At 41.3% G+C, this 21389-nt stretch overlaps 1 protein-coding gene across 5 annotated transcripts; it reads right to left on the bottom strand.

The window, feature by feature from the left end:
* Positions 1 to 208: 208 nt before the first annotated feature.
* Positions 209 to 20666, bottom strand: LOC110504479 (phosphoethanolamine N-methyltransferase 3). 5 transcript variants are annotated; one of them, XM_036970135.1, is made up of 12 exons: positions 20389 to 20666; positions 18234 to 18403; positions 17810 to 17965; positions 15456 to 15592; positions 9547 to 9704; positions 9113 to 9301; positions 8635 to 8724; positions 8165 to 8254; positions 5328 to 5450; positions 5063 to 5194; positions 4821 to 4937; positions 209 to 709 (listed from the first exon to the last, which is right to left on the bottom strand). In XM_036970135.1, exons 2-12 carry the CDS (start codon positions 18392 to 18394, stop codon positions 599 to 601), a joined length of 1464 nt encoding a protein of 487 aa, XP_036826030.1. In that variant the 5' UTR covers positions 18395 to 18403; positions 20389 to 20666; the 3' UTR covers positions 209 to 598. The 5 variants fall into 5 exon arrangements, with proteins under 5 accessions (XP_036826030.1, XP_036826033.1, XP_036826031.1 ...); XM_036970138.1 differs by having other exon boundaries at positions 17810 to 17962; XM_036970136.1 differs by having other exon boundaries at positions 18234 to 18408; positions 20389 to 20560.
* Positions 20667 to 21389: the final 723 nt, after the last annotated feature.

Below are 21389 nucleotides of genomic sequence, written 5' to 3'. Positions count from 1 at the left end.
CCATGGTGATAATGGTGACCATGGTATATACCTTTAGAAGTTGGGAACACAGTGTAACGTAACAGGCTTAATAATTCACAATAGAATCCTGCTATTAAATATACTGCACATTAGATTTGTATCTTAGCCTACCTCTTTTTACTTCCTCATTTGCCATGAAGACAGAACAATGAGGCAGCAACAAGGACAGACAGAAACCAATTCAAGCCAGGGCAAACAGAGTGTTTTCAACATTTTATTTGTAAAAGTTATCAAACTATGGTATGTTGATAGTACAGACTGGGAAATGATGCACATTCACATCTGATAACAAAAAAATTGTCGGGTCGAATTTACACAAAGTTAAAATGTCTAATAAAATTTACTTTGGTAAAAAGGTTCATTTTCGCCTTTCAAACCAAAGACACCGGTTAGACTGGTACCTGGATAACGACCATTTTTCAAATACTTCACAATCTGTACGTGCCACAAGATCATCTCAGACTAGAGGCTACTGATGTCTAGTAAGCACCTCTAGTTGATCTGGTAGCAGTGGAGCTGGGACCAGGCACTGAACCCTCCCCCCTGAAGGGATACTTCTCTCCTCTCCATCTCTCTCTCAGTTCCTTGTTGCATGGAATAGACCCCAGCGTTGGTCCCCAGTGTCGCAGCGTTTTAGTTTGTCTCTCCAGCCGTTCACTATGGCCAGGTAGTCTTCCTCTGAGAACTCCTGGGAAAAGACCCAAGATACAAGGATAACATGGGTTTAATAACAGTCCAACGAAGTGTCAAAATCAAATCAAATTGTATTTGTCGCCTGCGCCGAATACAACAGGTGTAGTAGACCTGGGAGAAGACTAACTACCAATTGGATATCACGAAATTGGGGAGAGAAAAGGTGTAAAAAGTCAACAATAGCGAGGCAATATACAGGGGGTACCGGTACAGAGTCAATGTGGAGGCTATATACAGGGGGTACCAGTACAGAGTCAATGTGGAGGCTATATACAGGGGGTACCGGTACAGAGTCAATGTGGAGGCTATATACAGGAGGTGCCGGTACAGAGTCAATGTGGAGGCTATATACAGGGGGTACCAGTACAGAGTCAATGTGGAGGCTATATACAGGGGGTACCAGTACAGAGTCAATGTGGAGGCTATATACAGGGGGTACCAGTACAGAGTCAATGTGGAGGCTATATACAGGGGGTACCGGTACAGAGTCAATGTGGAGGCTATATACAGGGGGTACCAGTACAGAGTCAATGTGGAGGCTATATACAGGGGGTACCGGTACAGAGTCAATGTGGAGGCTATATACAGGGGGTACCAGTACAGAGTCAATGTGGAGGCTATATACAGGGGGTACCGGTACAGAGTCAATGTGGAGGCTATATACAGGGGGTATCAGTACAGAGTCAATGTGGAGGCTATATACAGGGGGTATCAGTACAGAGTCAATGTGGAGGCTATATACAGGGGGTACCGGTACAGAGTCAATGTGGAGGCTATATACAGGGGGTACCGGTACAGAGTCAATGTGGAGGCTATATACAGGGGGTACCGGTACAGAGTCAATGTGGAGGCTATATACAGGGGGTACCAGTACAGAGTCAATGTGGAGGCTATATACAGGGGGTACCGGTACAGAGTCAATGTGGAGGCTATATACAGGGGGTACCGGTACAGAGTCAATGTGGAGGCTATATACAGGGGGTACCGGTACAGAGTCAATGTGGAGGCTATATACAGGGGGTACCGGTACAGAGTCAATGTGGAGGCTATATACAGGGGGTACCGGTACAGAGTCAATGTGGAGACTATATACAGGGTATTACGGTACAGAGTCAATGTGGAGGCTATATACAGGGGGTACCGGTACAGAGTCAATGTGGAGACTATATTCAGGGGTACTAGAGAGGCAGAGGCAGTAGTGATTTTCACACCTACAGTAGCCAGGCTATTAAACAACCATTTTGTAAATAAATGGAGGTATGAAGAGTCTATTGTCCTGCTAATAGTCCATCATGGAAACATTGTCTGCAGAGCTCACGACCTGCTACACTTGTAGAAAAACATGTTTTCAAAATGACTCCAGCTGCCATCATTAACATCATCATCACATCGTCACCACTGTAAATAAAACAGCTTTCTAAAGTGGTACAAATATATTATTGAATTCGCTCAAAATCAAAACAATGCATATAATACCTGATGCATTTTTATTTTGGGGCAAATCTGGTCTGTGATATTGAGTGTGGGGGAATAATCAGAATTAGTTGGGTAACATAGATAAGATGTTTAATTTTCATTATGTGCTTGTGAGTTAACAATGTTGTTCATTGTAACCACAATGTCAAAAATAATTGAACACACACAACATGAGCAGATTAACTTGGTCAAAAAGGTCAAAACATGTATTTATTAAAGACGCTCAGAAAGAATGTTTACTTGTTTTATTTTTGATCCAAAGCCATTCATGAGTAAGTCACTCAGCTTTCTGACAAATCCTCACTGGACTCTCTTTCATTCAGTTTCTTCTTCACCTCAGCAAAGAAGGACTCCGTGTTTCAGAAACTCACTTTAGTTTTCATTAGGTTATAATAATCCATGCTATGGGGGGGGAGTTACACATTTGTCCGTAGTATTAAAATCAACAAAATGTCAGCCTAAATGCTTTATGTTTAAAGTTCATGTGGGCGACGGAAAAACACAATTGTCGTTTGGATGTTCATGTTTAATATTGTCTAAAAATAGAGAAACCAAAAGCCCACCTTGCCTATTTTAAAAAATCCCGCCAGCTCATTTTGTTGTTGTTGCCTGATGCAGGACTCTAGTGCCAGAGAAGAGAGACTCTCAGACTGAAAACACCTCCATTAATTGAGGAGAAGATAAGTCAATTTGTGCCACAGTTTATACCACGTATAGATCAGCGTTCTAACTCCCCCTAGTGGTCGTGTGGTGCAATGACAGAATGACGCGATTTACCACAATCTGCCACCATATACCACAAACAGTCAGGGCATAAGCTCAAAATGTTTAAAGGAAGAACCACTGTAGACAATAAACAGACAGCAGCAGCAGCATAAAAATGAGGGGGGGGGGGGGGGGGGGGGGTCAATGGAAATAGTCTGGGTAGCCATTTGATTAGCTGTTCGGGAGTCTTATGGCTTGGGGGTAGAAGCTGTTAAGACGCCTTTTGGACCTAGACGTGTTGCTTGGGTACCGCCTGCCCTATGACTAGGGTGGCTTGAGTCTTTGGCAGTTTTTAGGGCCTTCCTCTGAACAGTTGGTCAGCGCATGCTCGGAGTACACGTCTTGGTAATCCGTCCGGCCCTGCGGCCTTATGAATGTTGAGTGGTTTAAAGGTCTTACTCACATTGGCTATGGAGAGTGTGATCACACAGTTGTCTGGAACAGCTGGTGCTCTCATGCATGCTTCAGTGTTGCATGCCTCGAAGCGCGCATAGAAGTCATTTAGATCGTCTGGTAGGCTTGTGTCACTGGGCAGGTCACGGCTGTGCTTCCCTTTGTAGTACGTAATAGTTTGCAAGTCCTGCCACATCCGACGAGTGTCAGAGTAGTACTATTTGATCTTAATCCTGTATTGACGCTTTAACTGTTTGATGGGTCATTGGATGGAATAGCGGGGTTTCAAATAAGCATCCAGGTTAGAGTCCCTCCCCTTGAAAGCAGCAGATCTACCCTTTAGATCAGTGCGGATGTTGCCTGTAATCCACGGCTTCTGGTTGAGGTATGTACGTACGGTCACTGCACTTAGTGATGAAGCCAGTGATTGATGTGGTGTACTACTCAATGCCATCGGAATAGTCCCAGAACATATTCCAGTCTGTGCTATCAAAACAGTCCTGTAGCTTAGCATCTGCGTTATCTGACAATTTCCGTATTGATTGAGTCTACTGGTACTTGCTTGTAAGCAGGAATCAGGAGGATAGAGTTATGGTCAAATTTGCCAAATGGAGGGTTGAGAGAGAGCTTTGTATGCATCTCTGTGTGTGGAGGAAAGGTGGTCCAGAGTTTTTTCCCCCCTCTGGTTGCACATTTAACATGCTGGTAGAAAAGAGGTAAAACGGATTTAAGTTTCCCTGCATTAAAGTCCCCGGCCACTAGGAGCGCTGCCTCTGGATGAGCATTTTCCTGTTTGCTTATGTCCCTATACAGCTTGTTGATTGCGGTCTTAGTGCCAGCATCGGCTTGTGGTGGGAAATAGACAACTACGAAAAATATAGATGAAAACTCTGTTGGTAAATAGTGTGGTCTACAGCTTATCATGAGACACTCTACCTCAGGTGTGCGAAACCTCAAGACTTCCTTAATATTTGATTTTGTGCACCAGCTGTTATTGACAAGTAGACACAGACCACCACCCTTTGTCTTACCAGACATAGCTATTCTGTCTAGCCGATACACGGAAGCCAGCCAGCTTTATATTATCCATGTCGTCGTTCAGCCACAACTAGGTGAAACATAAGATATTACTGTTTTGAGGTATGTGCGTACGTACGGTCACTGCACTTAGTGATGAAGCCAGTGATTGATGTGGTGTACTACTCAATGCCATTCAAGCTCATCCCGTTTCTTATCCAATGATTGCACGTTGGCTAATAGTACGGGTTACTCACTCGCCGTCGGATTCTTACAAGGTACCCTGACCTACGACCCCGATATCTCCGTCTCTTCTTCATGAGAATTAACGGGGATTTGTTCCTTGTCCGGTATCTGAAGTGAATCCTTTGGTCCGACGCGTTAAAGAAATCCTATACTATTACAACGGTTTGTGTGAGAGAGAGAGAGAGAATGAAAGAGAGTACACAATTTACCTCAATGAACTCGTCTTTCATGGCTGCTGCTCTCTCCAGCTCTGTCTGGATCACCTGCGTGAACTGAGCTGTCCTGTCCTCAGCACGTACGTTAGAGAAACCTGCCTGCTGGAGGAACTGCAGACAGACAGTCACAGTACATGGAGTTACATAGGACAATTCTAAGATATTTTAACGTATGTGGTAAACGTCAGGTCAGTGTGATATTGTCAGGGTATTATCAGGTTTATGATTGGGCCTACCTTGCCGTATTCTGGTGGGGTGTAGAGAATGTAACCTCTCTGTTTGACGTACTCCTGGAACTGAGGAGTCCAGGGCTTCTCTCCACAGCAGTAGTCAGTGATCAGAACCTGGCCAGTGGGCTTCAACCACGACTGAAGAGGAAGATACACAGCGTTTTGGATTGGTAAAAACAGACAGCAAAATATAATACAGTCTGGAATTGATGTTAAGGTGTGTGTGGTTGTGCGGTTGTGTGTGTGAGTGTGTGTGTACACACACACTCACATGGAAGCGTTTTAACAGTGCCAGTTTGTCGTCGATGTGCAGGATGGTGTCTCGACTGTAGACCACATCAAACGACCCTTCTGGGAACTCTCTCTTAGTGGCGTCGGCCACCTCGAAATGGACCTGCAGGAATAGGCAGGCAGAACCTGTTACTAAAACACCTTGAACTAAGACTGCTAATGCATTTCAATATATTTCAATTAACTTGACCATAAAAACAAGACATGTAGAACATAACATTTTCACGACAACAGAAATGTTGTCAGAAACTCTAACCTAGTATGTTTCTCATTGTTGACCTATCAACCCTAACCTAGTATGTTTCTCATTGTTGACCTATCAACCCTAACCTAGTATGTTTCTCATTGTTGACCTATCAACCCTAACCTAGTATGTTTCTCATTGTTGACCTATCAACCCTAACCTAGTATGTTTCTCATTGTTGACCTATCAACCCTAACCTAGTATGTTTCTCATTGTTGACCTATCAACCCTAACCTAGTATGTTTCTCATTGTTGACCTATCAACCCTAACCTAGTATGTTTCTCATTGTTGACCTATCAACCCTAACCTAGTATGTTTCTCATTGTTGACCTATCAACCCTAACCTAGTATGTTTCTCATTGTTGACCTATCAACTCTAACCTAGTATGTTTCTCATTGTAGACCTAGTAACTCTATAACCTAGTATGTTTCTCATTGTTGACCTATCAACTCTAACCTAGTATGTTTCTCATTGTTGACCTATCAACTCTAACCTAGAATGTTTCTCATTGTTGACCTATCAACCCTAACCTAGTATGTTTCTCATTGTTGACCTATCAACTCTATAACCTAGTATGTTTCTCATTGTAGACCTATCAACTCTAACCTAGTATGTTTCTCATTGTAGACCTAGTAACTCTATAACCTAGTATGTTTCTCATTGTTGACCTATCAACTCTAACCTAGTATGTTTCTCATTGTAGACCCAGTAACTCTATAACCTAGTATGTTTCTCATTGTAAACCCAGTAACTCTATAACCTAGTATGTTTCTCATTGTTGACCTATCAACTCTAACCTAGTATGTTTCTCATTGTAGACCTAGTAACTCTATAACCTAGTATGTTTCTCATTGTAAACCCAGTAACTCTATAACCTAGTATGTTTCTCATTGTTGACCTATCAACTCTATAACCTAGTATGTTTCTCATTGTTGACCTATCAACCCTAACCTAGTATGTTTCTCATTGTTGACCTATCAACCCTAACCTAGTATGTTTCTCATTGTTGACCTATCAACCCTAACCTAGTATGTTTCTCATTGTTGACCTATCAACCCTAACCTAGTATGTTTCTCATTGTTGACCTATCAACCCTAACCTAGTATGTTTCTCATTGTTGACCTATCAACCCTAACCTAGTATGTTTCTCATTGTTGACCTATCAACCCTAACCTAGTATGTTTCTCATTGTTGACCTATCAACCCTAACCTAGTATGTTTCTCATTGTTGACCTATCAACCCTAACCTAGTATGTTTCTCATTGTTGACCTATCAACTCTAACCTAGTATGTTTCTCATTGTAGACCTAGTAACTCTATAACCTAGTATGTTTCTCATTGTTGACCTATCAACTCTAACCTAGTATGTTTCTCATTGTTGACCTATCAACTCTAACCTAGAATGTTTCTCATTGTTGACCTATCAACCCTAACCTAGTATGTTTCTCATTGTTGACCTATCAACTCTATAACCTAGTATGTTTCTCATTGTAGACCTATCAACTCTAACCTAGTATGTTTCTCATTGTAGACCTAGTAACTCTATAACCTAGTATGTTTCTCATTGTTGACCTATCAACTCTAACCTAGTATGTTTCTCATTGTAGACCCAGTAACTCTATAACCTAGTATGTTTCTCATTGTAAACCCAGTAACTCTATAACCTAGTATGTTTCTCATTGTTGACCTATCAACTCTAACCTAGTATGTTTCTCATTGTAGACCTAGTAACTCTATAACCTAGTATGTTTCTCATTGTTGACCTATCAACTCTAACCTAGTATGTTTCTCATTGTTGACCTATCAACTCTAACCTAGAATGTTTCTCATTGTTGACCTATCAACCCTAACCTAGTATGTTTCTCATTGTTGACCTATCAACTCTATAACCTAGTATGTTTCTCATTGTAGACCTATCAACTTTAACCTAGTATGTTTCTCATTGTAGACCTATCAACTCTAACCTAGTATGTTTCTCATTGTAGACCTATCAACTTTAACCTAGTATGTTTCTCATTGTAGACCTAGTAACTCTATAACCTAGTATGTTTCTCATTGTAGACCTATCAACTCTAACCTAGTATGTTTCTCACTGTAGACCCAGTAACTCTATAACCTAGTATGTTTCTCATTGTTGACCTATCAACTCTAACCTAGTATGTTTCTCATTGTTGACCCAGTAACTCTATAACCTAGTATGTTTCTCATTGTAAACCCAGTAACTCTATAACCTAGTATGTTTCTCATTGTTGACCTATCAACTCTAACCTAGTATGTTTCTCATTGTTGACCTATCAACTCTAACCTAGTATGTTTCTCATTGTTGACCTATCAACTCTATAACCTAGTATGTTTCTCATTGTAGACCTAGTAACTCTAACCTAGTATGTTTCTCATTGTAAACCAAGTAACTCTATAACCTAGTATTTTTCTCATTGTAAACCAAGTAACTCTATAACCTAGTATGTTTCTCATTGTTGACCTAGTAACTCTATAACCTTAGGTTCAAGTTCCAGATGAGAGCAACAACATGACCTTATTCAACTGATGATGGGGACCAATCAGACTCACCGATGGAAGCTTCTCCTCCATGGCCCTCTCTATGGCGATATCCACCATGTTGGCTGACAGGTCCAGGCCCAGCACCTCCACGCCGAAGGCCTGCAGAACATCATCGTCATCATCATAATCATCATTGGGATATATGACCTAACCCGATCCTATTGTTTCTAATGTGGATATGTATATAGTGGACTGGACCATTTCTCCTAGATACTGAATGTCACGTTTCTAATGTGAATGTGTTTATAGTGGACTGGACCATTTCTCCTAGATACTAAATGTCACGTTTCTAATGTGAATGTGTTTATAGTGGACTGGACCATTTCTCCTAGATACTAAATGTCACGTTTCTAATGTGAATGTGTTTATAGTGGACTGGACCATTTCTCCTACATACTAAATGTCACGTTTCTAATGTGAATGTGTTTATAGTGGACTGGACCATTTCTCCTACATACTAAATGTCACTGGGGGCTGACCTTTGCCATGTAGAAGTTTCCACCACCAATGCCACACCCCACATCCAGCACCTTCATCCCAGGCTTCAAGTTCAGCAGGTCAACAAACTCCTTTTTTAACCACAAAGATTATTTTTTTTTAAATACAGAAAGTGTCAAGTCCATCCCAATAATAACTACAAACACGTTTGGTATTTGGATATAGAGAAGGCGAAAAGAGCACAGTACCGTGGCAGTCTGTGTAAACCCAGTCTAAACAGTAACCATGTTTCAACAGTCTGTGTAAACCCAGTCTAAACAGTAACTACACAACCTATCCTGTGTGTTGTCCTTTCATGGTTCAGTGATTTTTATTCAACTTTGTCGTGGTTCACACATCCATCTGTCCATAGGAAAAACACAAACCTTTCTACTCTGGGTCTTGATGACCCAACCTATGTTGGCTGTGTGCATGCGTGAGTGTGTGTATGCCCGTGTGAGTGTGTGCAGGACTCCCTACCTTGGTAGTGCTGGGTCCCCCAGTGCTGACGTATCCTGCCCCAAACATCTTCTCGTATCGCAGGATGCCTTTGCGTGTGTACTGCTGGTTGTCCAGGAACTGCTGGAAGGTTCTGAAGCCTTCTTGACAGGCGGTGTCCCGACCCACCTTCTCCAACAGCCAACACACCTGGTTCTGGTTGTTCTTCATCTGAAGAGGGGAAGATATGAGGAGAGTAATATCACACACACACACACACACACACACACACACACACACACACACACACACACACACACACACACACACACACACACACACACACACACACACACACACACACACACACACACACACACACACACAGAGAGAGAGAGAGACAGCAGGCTACAGCAAACAGCCTGACATTACATTAATTGAGACACAACACAATCAGTAGCAATAGAGCAACCTACCTTGATGTATGTCTGCACGATTTTATTGAGCACGATGTCAAAGCCAAACACCTGCTTTTCCGCCCCCTCTGACTCCTCCCGCAGTGTTGTTGTCACCAGGTGACTGTAGTGGGCCGACGATCTGTAGTGGGTGGGGTTAAAGGTCCTCTTATAGTCACCTGGAGAGAGAGACAGAGAGAGAGAGAGAGAGAGAGAAAGCGAGAGAGAGAGACAGAGAGAGAGAGAGAGAGAGAGAGAGAGACAGCGAGAGAGAGAGAGAGAGAGAGAGAGAGAGAGACAGCGAGAGAGAGAGAGACAGAGAGAGAGAGAGAGAGAGAGAGAGAGAGAGAGAGAGAGAGAGACGGAGATAAAGGAGATGGACCCACTGGTTGCCCACTAGGTTACAGAGAGCTGGTTGTCCCATCCACCAAACTACCAGGTGTGAAGGGGGTATGCTTATTTGGTATAGAGCAGACATAACCCACTTTATTTAAATAAGTCAAAACTGGAACATTTTACATCTGGCTAAAAATTAATAAGGAAATGATATCAACAGAGAAACATGTCCTCATGTGTGCTACCTATATCCCCCTAATAGAATCCCCATACTTTAATGAAGACAGCTTCTCCATCCTAGAGGGGGAGATCAACAATTTCCAGCCCCAGGGACATGTACTAGGTCTGTGGCGACCTAAATGACAGAACCTGACAGCCTCAGCACACAGGGGGACAAACACGTACCTAGAGGTGACAGCATTCCCTCCCCCATATTCCCCTCCAGACACAACTACAACAACATAACCAACAAAAACGGGTCACAACTCCTGCAGCTCTGTTAGACGCTGGGTATGTATATAGCCAATGGTAGGTGTCGAGGGGACTCCTATGGTATTCCTGGACAAAATGTTTCACTGTAATAGTGAAGGTGTAAACTTGACAGTAGAAAACCAAAACAGTATATCTGACCTCTCAGCTTTCCCATCAAATCAAAAAATGTTAAGCAGACAACCTAAGAAAATGAACAACAATGATAAATGGTTTGATGAAGAATGCAAAAACCTAAGAAAGAAATTGAGAAATCTGAACAACCAAAAACATAGAGATCCGGAAAGCCTTCACTATGGTGAATCACTAAAACAAAATAAACTAAAACAATACAGAAATACACTACGGAGAAAGAAGGAACAGCACATCAGAAATCAGCTCAACGTCATGGAAGAATCCATAGACAACCACTTCTGGGAAAATTGGAAAACTCTAAACAAACAACAACACGAAGTTATCGATCCAAAACGGAGATGTATGGGTAAACCACTTCTCCAATCATTTTGTCTCTATAACAAAGAACAAACAACAAACAATAAACACATATACATGATGAAATACAAATATTAGACTCAACTATTAAAGACTATCAGAACCAACTGGATTCTCCAATTACATTGAATGAATTACAGGACAAAATACAAACCCTACAACCCAAAAAGGCCTGTGGTGTTGATGGTCTCCTCAATGAAATTATCAAATATACAGACCACAAATTCCAATTGGCTATACTTAAACTCTTTAACATCATCCTCAGCTCTGGCATATTTCCCAATACTTGGAACCAAGGACTGATCAGCCCAATGATCAGTCCTTGGGCAAATTTGACCCCAATAACTACAGTGGGACATGCGTCAACACCAACGTTGGGAAAGTCCTCTGCAAAGTCTTCTCATGCTTTATTGATTTCAAAAAAGCTTTAGACTCAATTTCGCATGAGAGCCTGCTATACAAATTGATGGAAAGTGGTCTTGTGGGAAAAACATACAACATTATAAAATCCATGTACACAAACAACAAGTGTGCGGTTAAAATTAGCAAAAAAACACATTTCTTTCCACAGGGGGTGAGACAGGGATGCAGCTTAAGCCCCACCCTCTTCAACATATATAGCAACGAATTGGCGCGGGCACTAGAATAGTCTGCAGCACCCGGCCTCACCCTACTAGAATCTGAAGTCAAATGTCTACTGTTTGCTGATGATCTGGTGCAACCAATAATTCACAAAATGGGACAAACACCAAATTGAGACTCTGCATTCAGAATTCTGCAAAAATATCCAATGTGTACAACGTAGAACACCAAATAATGTACGCAGAGCAGAATTAGGCCGATACCCGCTAATGATCAAAATCCAGAAAAGAGATGTTTCTACAACCACCTAAGAGGAAGCGATTCCCAAACCTTCCATAACAAAGCCAACACCTACAGAAAGATGAACCTGGAGGAGAGCCCCCTAAGCAAGCTGGTCCTGGGGCTCTGTTCACAAACACAAACAGACCCCACAGAGTCCCAAGACAGCAGCACGATTCATGAGAAAACAAAAAGAGAATTATTTGATGCATTGGAAAGAACAAACTAGAGTGAACCTGCTTTTAGGATCAAGCTTCTAGCATTCAAATGAATAAATCCAAGGCCACTATTTCGAGAGCTCATATCAGATGGAGCATTCAAGGTAATATTAGATGAGTGACGCTTCCTCGTGTAACTACTGACAGGCCTGAGTTGGATGGAGACGAGATTACTTCTAACAATACCTGTACGAGGAAGTGGCAACACGGTACCTTGACAATAGTGTAACAATAACATAAATCCATCAAAAGTTTCATCCATGGTAGCAGCACCTGTAGAGCTATTTAAAGCTGTGGGGGGGAGCAATGAGTATAGTCTGATGGGGAAACGACCAATTGCTTGTACCTATTCAGATGTAAAACATCCCGGAGAAATACATTTGGTCGATGTAGAAAAGCTGTAAAATTGTCCACATGTTGTATGTTTATTGAACAACAATAGCCTTTAAGCCAGATATGTAGCTGGCGTATGCAACTGAAATGATTATCAGTAGAGCGTGGCGATGGGAGTGGACCTGAAACAATGCATTGTTTACCTCATTTAAGTAGAGTATGAATCAGGGATTTAAAGTCATTTTTAAGTTACTCAGTTTCCTGTTTAATATCATTTGACATGGACAGTGATACCTGAAGCAGTCGGTTGTTCACTAATGAGTAGCTGGATCATACAGTCAATGTCTTGGATCTGGGCACCTGGGTAACAGACGGTCTCTGCTTTCCTAATAACATTTTGGATCATAGATGAGCCCACAATAAGGACTGCTTGGTAAATTTTTTAAGTTGTGTCTCTCTTGAGTTATCTTCCTCCTAGAAAGTTGTTTGGGGCTAATTGTAGAGCTGTTTCGTTGTAAATTGTTTAAATGGCAGGGGTATCACTTGCTTCCGGGCAAAGTTGTTTGTTCTTTTGGGGCCAGAGCCAGAAATCTCAGACTCTTCCGATACCCGGTATCTGTTTCCCAAATCCAAGGCATCACCTTGCCTTGGCGTTTTCCTGCCAAGGTTTTTTGGTTTCCGTACAGTAATCCATGGCTCCTGAGGTGGAGCAGAGGGAGTGGAACAGACCGGGTGCTTGAGTGTAGCTCCCGGTAATGACCAGGGCTCTTCTAGCGGGATCAAAGCACGTCTCACAGCTGCAGACTCCTCCGAGGCCGAGGCCGCGGTGACAAGCCATGGGCAAGTGGCTTCGTTCGCCACGTTTTTGGCAGACTCAAGAAAAGAGTCGATCAGCTGTTCATCTCCTTTAATCTGATGAAGAATAGACACTCTACCCTCCAATTCAGCGATTGTCTGGGTCAGTTCTTGACAATTGACACATTCAGAGGTAAGTTTGGTCTTTATTCTGAGTCGTTAGCTAGCAACGCTAACTAGGTTTGTTGTGGTGGTAGGCCCAAATTGTGCTAATACGCTAATCAGCATTACGGCGCTTCCGCGAATCCAATACGATTTTCATTGCAAATAGTATTTTTGTAACTCCACTCAATACTTATATAGTCTGTTTATAACTCCACTCACTACTTACATAGTCTGTTCATAATCATAAAAGTGACCATGTAGGAAACTACCACGATTCCAATACGATTTTCTTTGCAATTTTCTATGAATGTGTGTGATGTGAATGACTTTAGCTTCCCTCCTGAGTGCACACGCTCTCTAGTAGGCTTAATTTCACGACAGATAGTCTGACTCATGAAGGTGAAAGTGGACTGAATAGGGATCTGTTTAGTAAGGTATTAAATTATGAGAGGACGACAGGATGAGAGGAGTATCTGGGTAGATACACTGCCCAAAAAAATAAAGGGAACACTGAAACAACACAATGTAACTCCAAGTCAATCACACTTCTGTGAAATCAAACTGTCCACTTAGGAAGCAACACTGATTGACAATACATTTCACATGCTGTTGTGCAAATGGAATAGACAACAGGTGGAAATTATAGGCAATTAGCAAGACACCCCCAATAAATGAGTGGTTCTGCAGGTGGTGACCACAGACCACTTCTCAGTTCCTATGCTTCCTGGCTGATGTTTTGGTCACTTTTGAATGCTGGCGGTGCTTTCACTCTAGTGGTAGCATGAGACGGAGTCTACAACCTACACAAGTGGCTCAGGTAGTGCAGCTCATCCAGGATGGCACATCAATGCGAGCTGTGGCAAGAAGGTTTGCTGTGTCTGTCAGCGTAGTGTCAAGAGCATGGAGGCGCTACCAGGAGACAGGCCAGTACATCAGGAGACGTGGAGGAGGCCGTAGGAGGGCAACAACCCAGCAGCAGGACCGCTACCTCCGCCTTTGTGCAAGGAGGAGCAGGAGGAGCACTGCCAGAACCCTGCAAAATGACCTCCAGCAGGCCACAAATGTGCATGTGTCTGCTCAAACGGTCAGAAACAGACTCCATGAGGGTGGTATGAGGGCCCGACGTCCACAGGTGGGGGTTGTGCTTACAGCCCAACACCGTGCAGGACATTTGGCATTTGCCAGAGAACACCAAGATTGGCAAATTCGCCATTGGCGCCCTGTGCTCTTCACAGATGAAAGCAGGTTCACACTGAGCACATGTTACAGACGTGACAGAGTTTGGAGACGCTGTGGAGAACGTTTTGCTGCCTGCAACATCCTCCAGCATGACCGGTTTGCCGGTGGGTCAGTCATGGTGTGGGGTGGCATTTCTTTGGGGGGCCGCACAGCCCTCCATGTGCTCGCCAGAGGTAGCCTGACTGCCATTAGGTACCGAGATGAGATCCTAAGTGAGACCATATGCTGGCTCGGTTGGCCCTGGGTTCCTCCTAATGCAAGACAATGCTAGACCTCATGTGGCTGGAGTGAGTCAGCAGTTCCTGCAAGAGGAAGGCATTGCTATGGACTGGCCCACCCGTTCCCCAGACCTGAATCCAATTGAGCACATCTGGGACATCATGTCTCGCTCCATCCACCAACGCCACGTTGCACCACAGACTGTCCAGGAGTTGGCGGGTGCTTTAGTCCAGGTCTGGGAGGAGATCCCTCAGGAGACCATCCGCCACCTCATCAGGAGCATGCCCAGGCGTTGTAGGGAGGTCATACAGGCACGTGGAGGCCACACACTACTGAGCCTCATTTTGACTTGTTTTAAGGACATTACATCAAAGTTGGATCAGCCTGTAGTGTGGTTTTCCACTTTAATTTTGAGTGTGACTCCAAATTCAGACCTCCATGGGTTGATAAATTTGATTTCCATTGATAATTTTTGTGTGATTTTGTTGTCAGCACATTCAACTATGTAAATAAAAAAGTATTTAATAAGAATATTTCATTCATTCAGATCTAGGATGTGTTACTTTAGTTTTCCCTTTATTTTTTTGAGCAGTGTATATCACCATGTTGCTTCCCCCTATCAACCTCTCATCTCTACAGAAGGGTATAAGGATTCATTAGACAGTAACCTCTCAGCTCTACAGGAGGGTCTAGGGATTCATTAGACAGCAACCTCTCAGCTCTACAGGAGGGTCATTACTGTAAGACTCACAATAGATATTCAGGTGATATTAAAGCTCGTACCTGATTGGTGGTTGCAGGACTCCCTGAAAAACAGGTATCCTCCGAGGCGGAGCCATCCCAGCATCCTCTCTGTTAGTGACCTCAGCTCCTCGTCACTCAGATACATCAGCAGCCAGTTGGAGAAGATGATGTCAAAACTGATGGGGAGGTACACATCAGAATAACACCATAACTGATGGGGGGGAGGGGGGTACACATCAGAATAACACCATAACTGATGGGGGGGAGGGGGGTACACATCATAATAACACCATAACTGATGGGGGGGTGGGGTACACATCTGAATAACACCATAACTGATGAAGGGGGGGGGGGGGGGGGGGGTACACATCAGAATAACATCATAAGTCTGGACGTTATAGAGGTATCAAAGTTTATAGCAAGTAGCAATGCATTATACCCATCGGCTTTAGGCAACGCCTGTGTCAAAAATGGCACAGTAATCCCTTTATAGTGCACTACTTTAGAGCCCTATAGGTCCTGGTTACCTTATGGGCCCTGGTCTACAGTAGTACACTGCCCTACGGGCCCTGGTCTACAGTAGTACACTACCCTATGGGCCCTGGTCAACAGTAGTGCACTACCCAATGTGTCCTGGTCAATAGTAGTCCACTACCTGAGCAATAGGGCACCATTTGGAACACAGAACTAATTTGTTACCTCGTATTAGTGTTTTCAGTTCCAAGAGATTGAGTAATTGAGTGTTTCCAAAATATTTCTCCCGGCCTGACCTTTATTTAACTAGGCAAGTCAGTTCCTATTCTTATTTACAATGACGGCCAAACCCAGACGACGCTCTGACCTTTATTTAACTAGGCAAGTCAGTTCCTATTCTTATTTACAATGACGGCCAAACCCAGACGACGCTGGGCCAAATGTGCACCGCCCTATGGGACTCCCAATCACGGCCGGATGTGATACAGCCTGGATTCAAACCAGGTAGTATAGTGACACCTTTTGTACTGAGATGCAGTGCCTTAGACCGCTGCGCCACTCGGGAGCCAACAAAACACCCAAAAATCCCAACAGAGAATTTATACTGAGACGCAGACCTAGAGGTGCAAAGAGAGCAAAGTTTACCAGTAACTTTCGACGTTTACCAATAACCTGACAGAATTTTGGTATCTATCGATAAATAAATGGAATCTTAGAAGATTAAATCTAGTGTCCTTTTTTGGTGCTACAGATTATCACAGGTGTCTGTAATGATCTCTGGCCCTCTGTGTGGCCTTATCACATGGAAATATATACATTTATTTAAAAATAATCAATAGTATGGCAAAGCTGTAAAACATTATCTAAAATATATACCATCAACTTAGTGAATACAATTTTTGTTTAATATGAGGGTTTCAGCATGACACATCCTTGACATTTTTTTCACACTCTTGTATTTATTATGTCACTATGTATATTTTACTATGTCATTATGTATATTTTACTACGTCACTATGTATATTTTACTATGTCACTATGTATATTTTACTACGTCACTATGTATATTTTACTATGTCATTATGTATATTTTACTACGTCACTATGTATATTTTACTATGTCACTATGTATATTTTACTATGTATATTTTACTATGTCACTATGTATATTTTACTATGTCATTATGTATATTTTACTACGTCACTATGTATATTTTACTATGTCACTATGTATATTTTACTATGTATATTTTACTATGTCAATATGTATATTTTACTATGTCATTATGTATATTTTACTGTCACTATGTATATTTTACTATGTCACTATGTATATTTTATTATGTCACTATGTATATTTTACTATGTCATTATGTATATTTTACTATGTCACTATGTATATTTTACTATGTCATTATGTATATTTTACTATGTCACTATGTATATTTTACTATGTCATTATGTATATTTTACGATGTCATTATGTATATTTTACTATGTCATTATGTATATTTTACTATGTCATTATGTATATTTTACTATGTCACTATGTATATTTTACTATGTCACTATGTATATTTTACTATGTCACTATGTATATTTACTATGTCACTATGTGTTTGTTGTCAATGTTTTGGGGGTCAAACTGGTGGCAGTTATGAAACAAGTCAACAGTAGGAAGAGTTGCAGAGTTCTTTCATTAATCTTCTCTTTAACCATTTGGTCCACCCACTAGAAACGCATTGACAATACAGCCACAGATTATATATATTAATACATTTTTTCCAAATTGCCATAGATTTACCTGTTAATTACCAAAATTACAGAAGATTTTGGTAACTGTGGTAAACTATGTAAACCTCTTTTATAATATATTATTATAATATAATTTTTTATACACATCCTATCAACCAGCAGACCTGTTTTTGGGGAAGTCCAGCTTGGTGACGTCTGCCTGGAGGAAGGAGGCGTTGCCATGGTGACTGTTGTCCTGTCTGTTCTTCTCCACGAAGCTCTCCATGAAGTCGACCGCTGTCACGTGACTGGCCTGGGTCAACAGGTGGCTGGTGTACCTACTGGAAGAGACCAAACACACAAACACAAAGGGGCAAACACCTCCACATCAGACAGCGCGGGTCAAACTGCCATCAAGAGTCAATGTCACCTGACCAGGAAAAACACAGGTTCCCATCGTAGCCCATGGCCAGGGAGTTTTACCTATCAGGTCACATGGTCAGTTAAACCTCATGGCTCTACAGAGATCATGACACAGTATATGCTTGTTGTTATTAACGGTCTATCGGGTCAGTTGTTTTATAGATATAGTTCAATAGACCCACTGACCCGATGCCGGCGCCCAGCTCTAGGACCCTCTGTCCGGAAAGGCTGGGCAGCAGGGAGAGGATCTCAGGCAGTTCTTGCTGGGTCAGCTCCTGGGCATGAGAGTCCAACATCATTTCTTCAACCGTGGCCTGATGGCTGTGCTCCTTCCAGAATTCTGTCATCGTACTCCTCTTTACTCAGAGTGGAGAGAAGAACTAAAGCAAACTGCTGGACAAGTACACAATAACAATAACACCAACAACAACATACTGTATTTGTATGTACCCAGTCTGTGTGTTATTTTGCTAGGAATTGCCATTCTATTCTATGCTATGTTATTCTATGCTATTCTATTCGGTCATTCTATGCCACGTTTTTCTATTCTATGCTATTCTATTATATTCAATGCTATAATATTATATTATATGCTATGTTATTCTATTCTATTCCATGTCATTCTATGCTATGTTATTCTATGCTATGCTATTCTATGTTATGTTTTCCATGCTATGTTATTCTATGCTATGTTATTCTGTTCTATGCTATTCTATGTTATTCTATGCTATGTGATTCTATTCTATCTTATTCTATGATATATTATTATATTCTATGATATGTAGTTATTTTCTATGCTATGTTATTCTATGATATGTTATTCTATTATATTCTATGCTATTCTTTGCTATTCTATTCTATGCTATGTTATTATATTCTATGTTATTCTATGGTACGTTATTATATTCTATGATATGTGATTATTTTCTATGCTATGTTATTCTATGATATGTTATTCTATTATATTCTATGCTATTCTATGCTATTCTTTGCTATTCTATTCTATGCTATGTTATTATATTCTATGTTATTCTATGGTACGTTATTATATTCTATGATATGTGATTATTTTCTATGCTATGTTATTGTATTATATTATATGCTATTCTATGCTATGTTATTATATGCTATGTTATTATACTCTATGCTATTCTATCCTATGCTATTATTTTATATTCTATTCTATTATATGTTATTATACGTTATTATATTCTATTCTATGCCATGTTATTATATTCTATGTTATTATATGCAATGTTATTATAATCTATGCTATTCTATTTGATGCTATGTTATTATATGCTATGCTATGTTATTCTATGCTATTCTATTTTAAAGCTATTGTAGACTACAGGGTGTGGTAAAGTGAGTTTGATACTGTAGGGTTACTATAGAATGAGAGCAACAACAAGAGGTATTACTCTCCAGAACTCAATCACTGGAACAAAATATTGTAGAAATCAACCACTGTTTTGTAAAGAATGCCAACTCAATGAAAATGTCATATACTACCACCACAACCCCAAAGACCTAAAAGCAATATGAACCTGAAATAACAACAATCACAACTACTGCTAACAGGTTATATAACGGTCACATAACAGGTCATAATCATTCCTAAATCACTATAACTGCCTGACGACTCAAACGGAATTATTCCGAGGCTCTATCGTTCCGGTTCATAGCGTTTGGCCGGAGAAAGGAGTTTGGGGTAACCAGGGAATAAAACTGCAGCAGCAATCTCGATTAGTAGCCAACTAGCCCTACAATCAATGTTTCATCCAGGAGTAAACAAGAATATACAATAGAAACACTCCAGAACTCTACAGCAGTTAGCATTACTTCAATCATTTGCTTGAATATACTAAACACAGAACACATGTTGGGCCAAAATAACCTTGTAAGTATTATTAACATCTGACCAGAAAATGTCAACCACATTGAATAAACCCACACTGTTATTTACAGTCGATAGAGGATGGAAACCATGTAATTCTTACCTTTGGTGTCCATGTTTGTTGGTTAAAAAAAATATATATGTATATTGGGGTAAAAAGGGCTAACTATTACTGTTAGTAGTTAGTGATCCTAACAGCATCAATTATCAGCCGATGGTATGTTGAGTGTTATCACTGGCAGACTAATGGAAACTTGTTGTTGAGTGTTGGCCATAATGCGCGTGGAAGAGTTGGCTTTCCACATCCATAAGGTGCAGAACTGACAATACTGATGCGCGGAATAAGGGAGGGGTGGACAACAATAACGCATGAATAATCATCTGGTTAACAATGGGGGTCTTCGGTGTCTGCTATCTGACGCGTTATGTTAGGATTTCCCTTACCGTATAACCAGACCTTGACTGTCGATGAACCGATCTGGTGATATGTCAATCATTCAGAGGAGGCGATAAGGCGATATTGAGTCATCCATCCATGTGGAAGAAAAAATAAGAGTATGTTGTACGTACATAAAGGCCTGTTAAAGATATAGCCTGTGGTCTGAGCAAAGTGCATCTGCGTGCGTTATTTTACACCGCGGTTGAAACGAGCCCCGTTCGTCCAGAATGTGCTGACACCGTTCGGATGGAGCCGCTCATGTGTGACATGCATGCGAGGATTGCGCAATATTGCCTCATGCAGCTGTTTTCTGCTAAAACGTGGCCTTTAAAGGGCCAGCCTGAGGCAGGTAGCGCATGGTTCAGATTAATGATGATGAAACACACGAAGCAGATTACAGCATGACCAAAACGACAATTTTAAATGCGAAAAATGTTTTTTTTTATTAGGAATTAAACATTTTCTTTCCATAATGTGAGGACAGGTGTTATGAGAAGCAAATCAGTTTTATAATGGACATAATCACAATACATTAATACAATTAATTAGTTATTGTTTCAAATGGCAAGGGCAAAATAACGTTAAGAGAGAGAGAGAGACAGAGAGAGAGACAGAGAAAGAGAGAGAGTGAGAGAGAGAGAGAGAGAGAGAGAGAGAGAGAGAGAGAATTAGTATACAATCTACCTCACTTACTTTGGTAATGTTAACATATGTTTCCCATGTGTCACGTTCTGACCTCTATTTCTGTTGTTTTGTATTTATTTAGTATGGTCAGGGCGTGAGTTGGGTGGGCAGTCTATGTTTGTTTTTCTATGTTTTGGGGCATTTCTATGTTTTCGGCCTAGTATGGTTCTCAATCAGAGGCAGGTGTCATTAGTTGTCTCTGATTGAGAATCATACTTAGGTAGCCTGGGTTTCACTGTGTGTTTGTGGGTGATTGTTCCTGTCACTGTGTTTGTTGTCACAGGATAGGCTGTATAGGTTTTCACGTTCCGTTTGTTGTTTT

Source organism: Oncorhynchus mykiss, chromosome 31, assembly GCF_013265735.2.
Source record: "Oncorhynchus mykiss isolate Arlee chromosome 31, USDA_OmykA_1.1, whole genome shotgun sequence".
Lineage (NCBI taxonomy): Eukaryota > Metazoa > Chordata > Actinopteri > Salmoniformes > Salmonidae > Oncorhynchus > Oncorhynchus mykiss.
This window is presented reverse-complemented; position numbering and strand designations above follow the sequence as displayed.

Excerpts from the sequence above, each read along its gene's own strand:
- LOC110504479 (XM_036970134.1), bottom strand. Across the intron at positions 5,451-8,164 it reads TGGAGGAGAAGCTTCCATCG|GTCCATTTCGAGGTGGCCGA; the intron begins GTGAGTCTGATT and ends CTATTCCTGCAG. Across the intron at positions 4,938-5,062 it reads CCCCACCAGAATACGGCAAG|TTCCTCCAGCAGGCAGGTTT; the intron begins GTAGGCCCAATC and ends GTCTGTCTGCAG.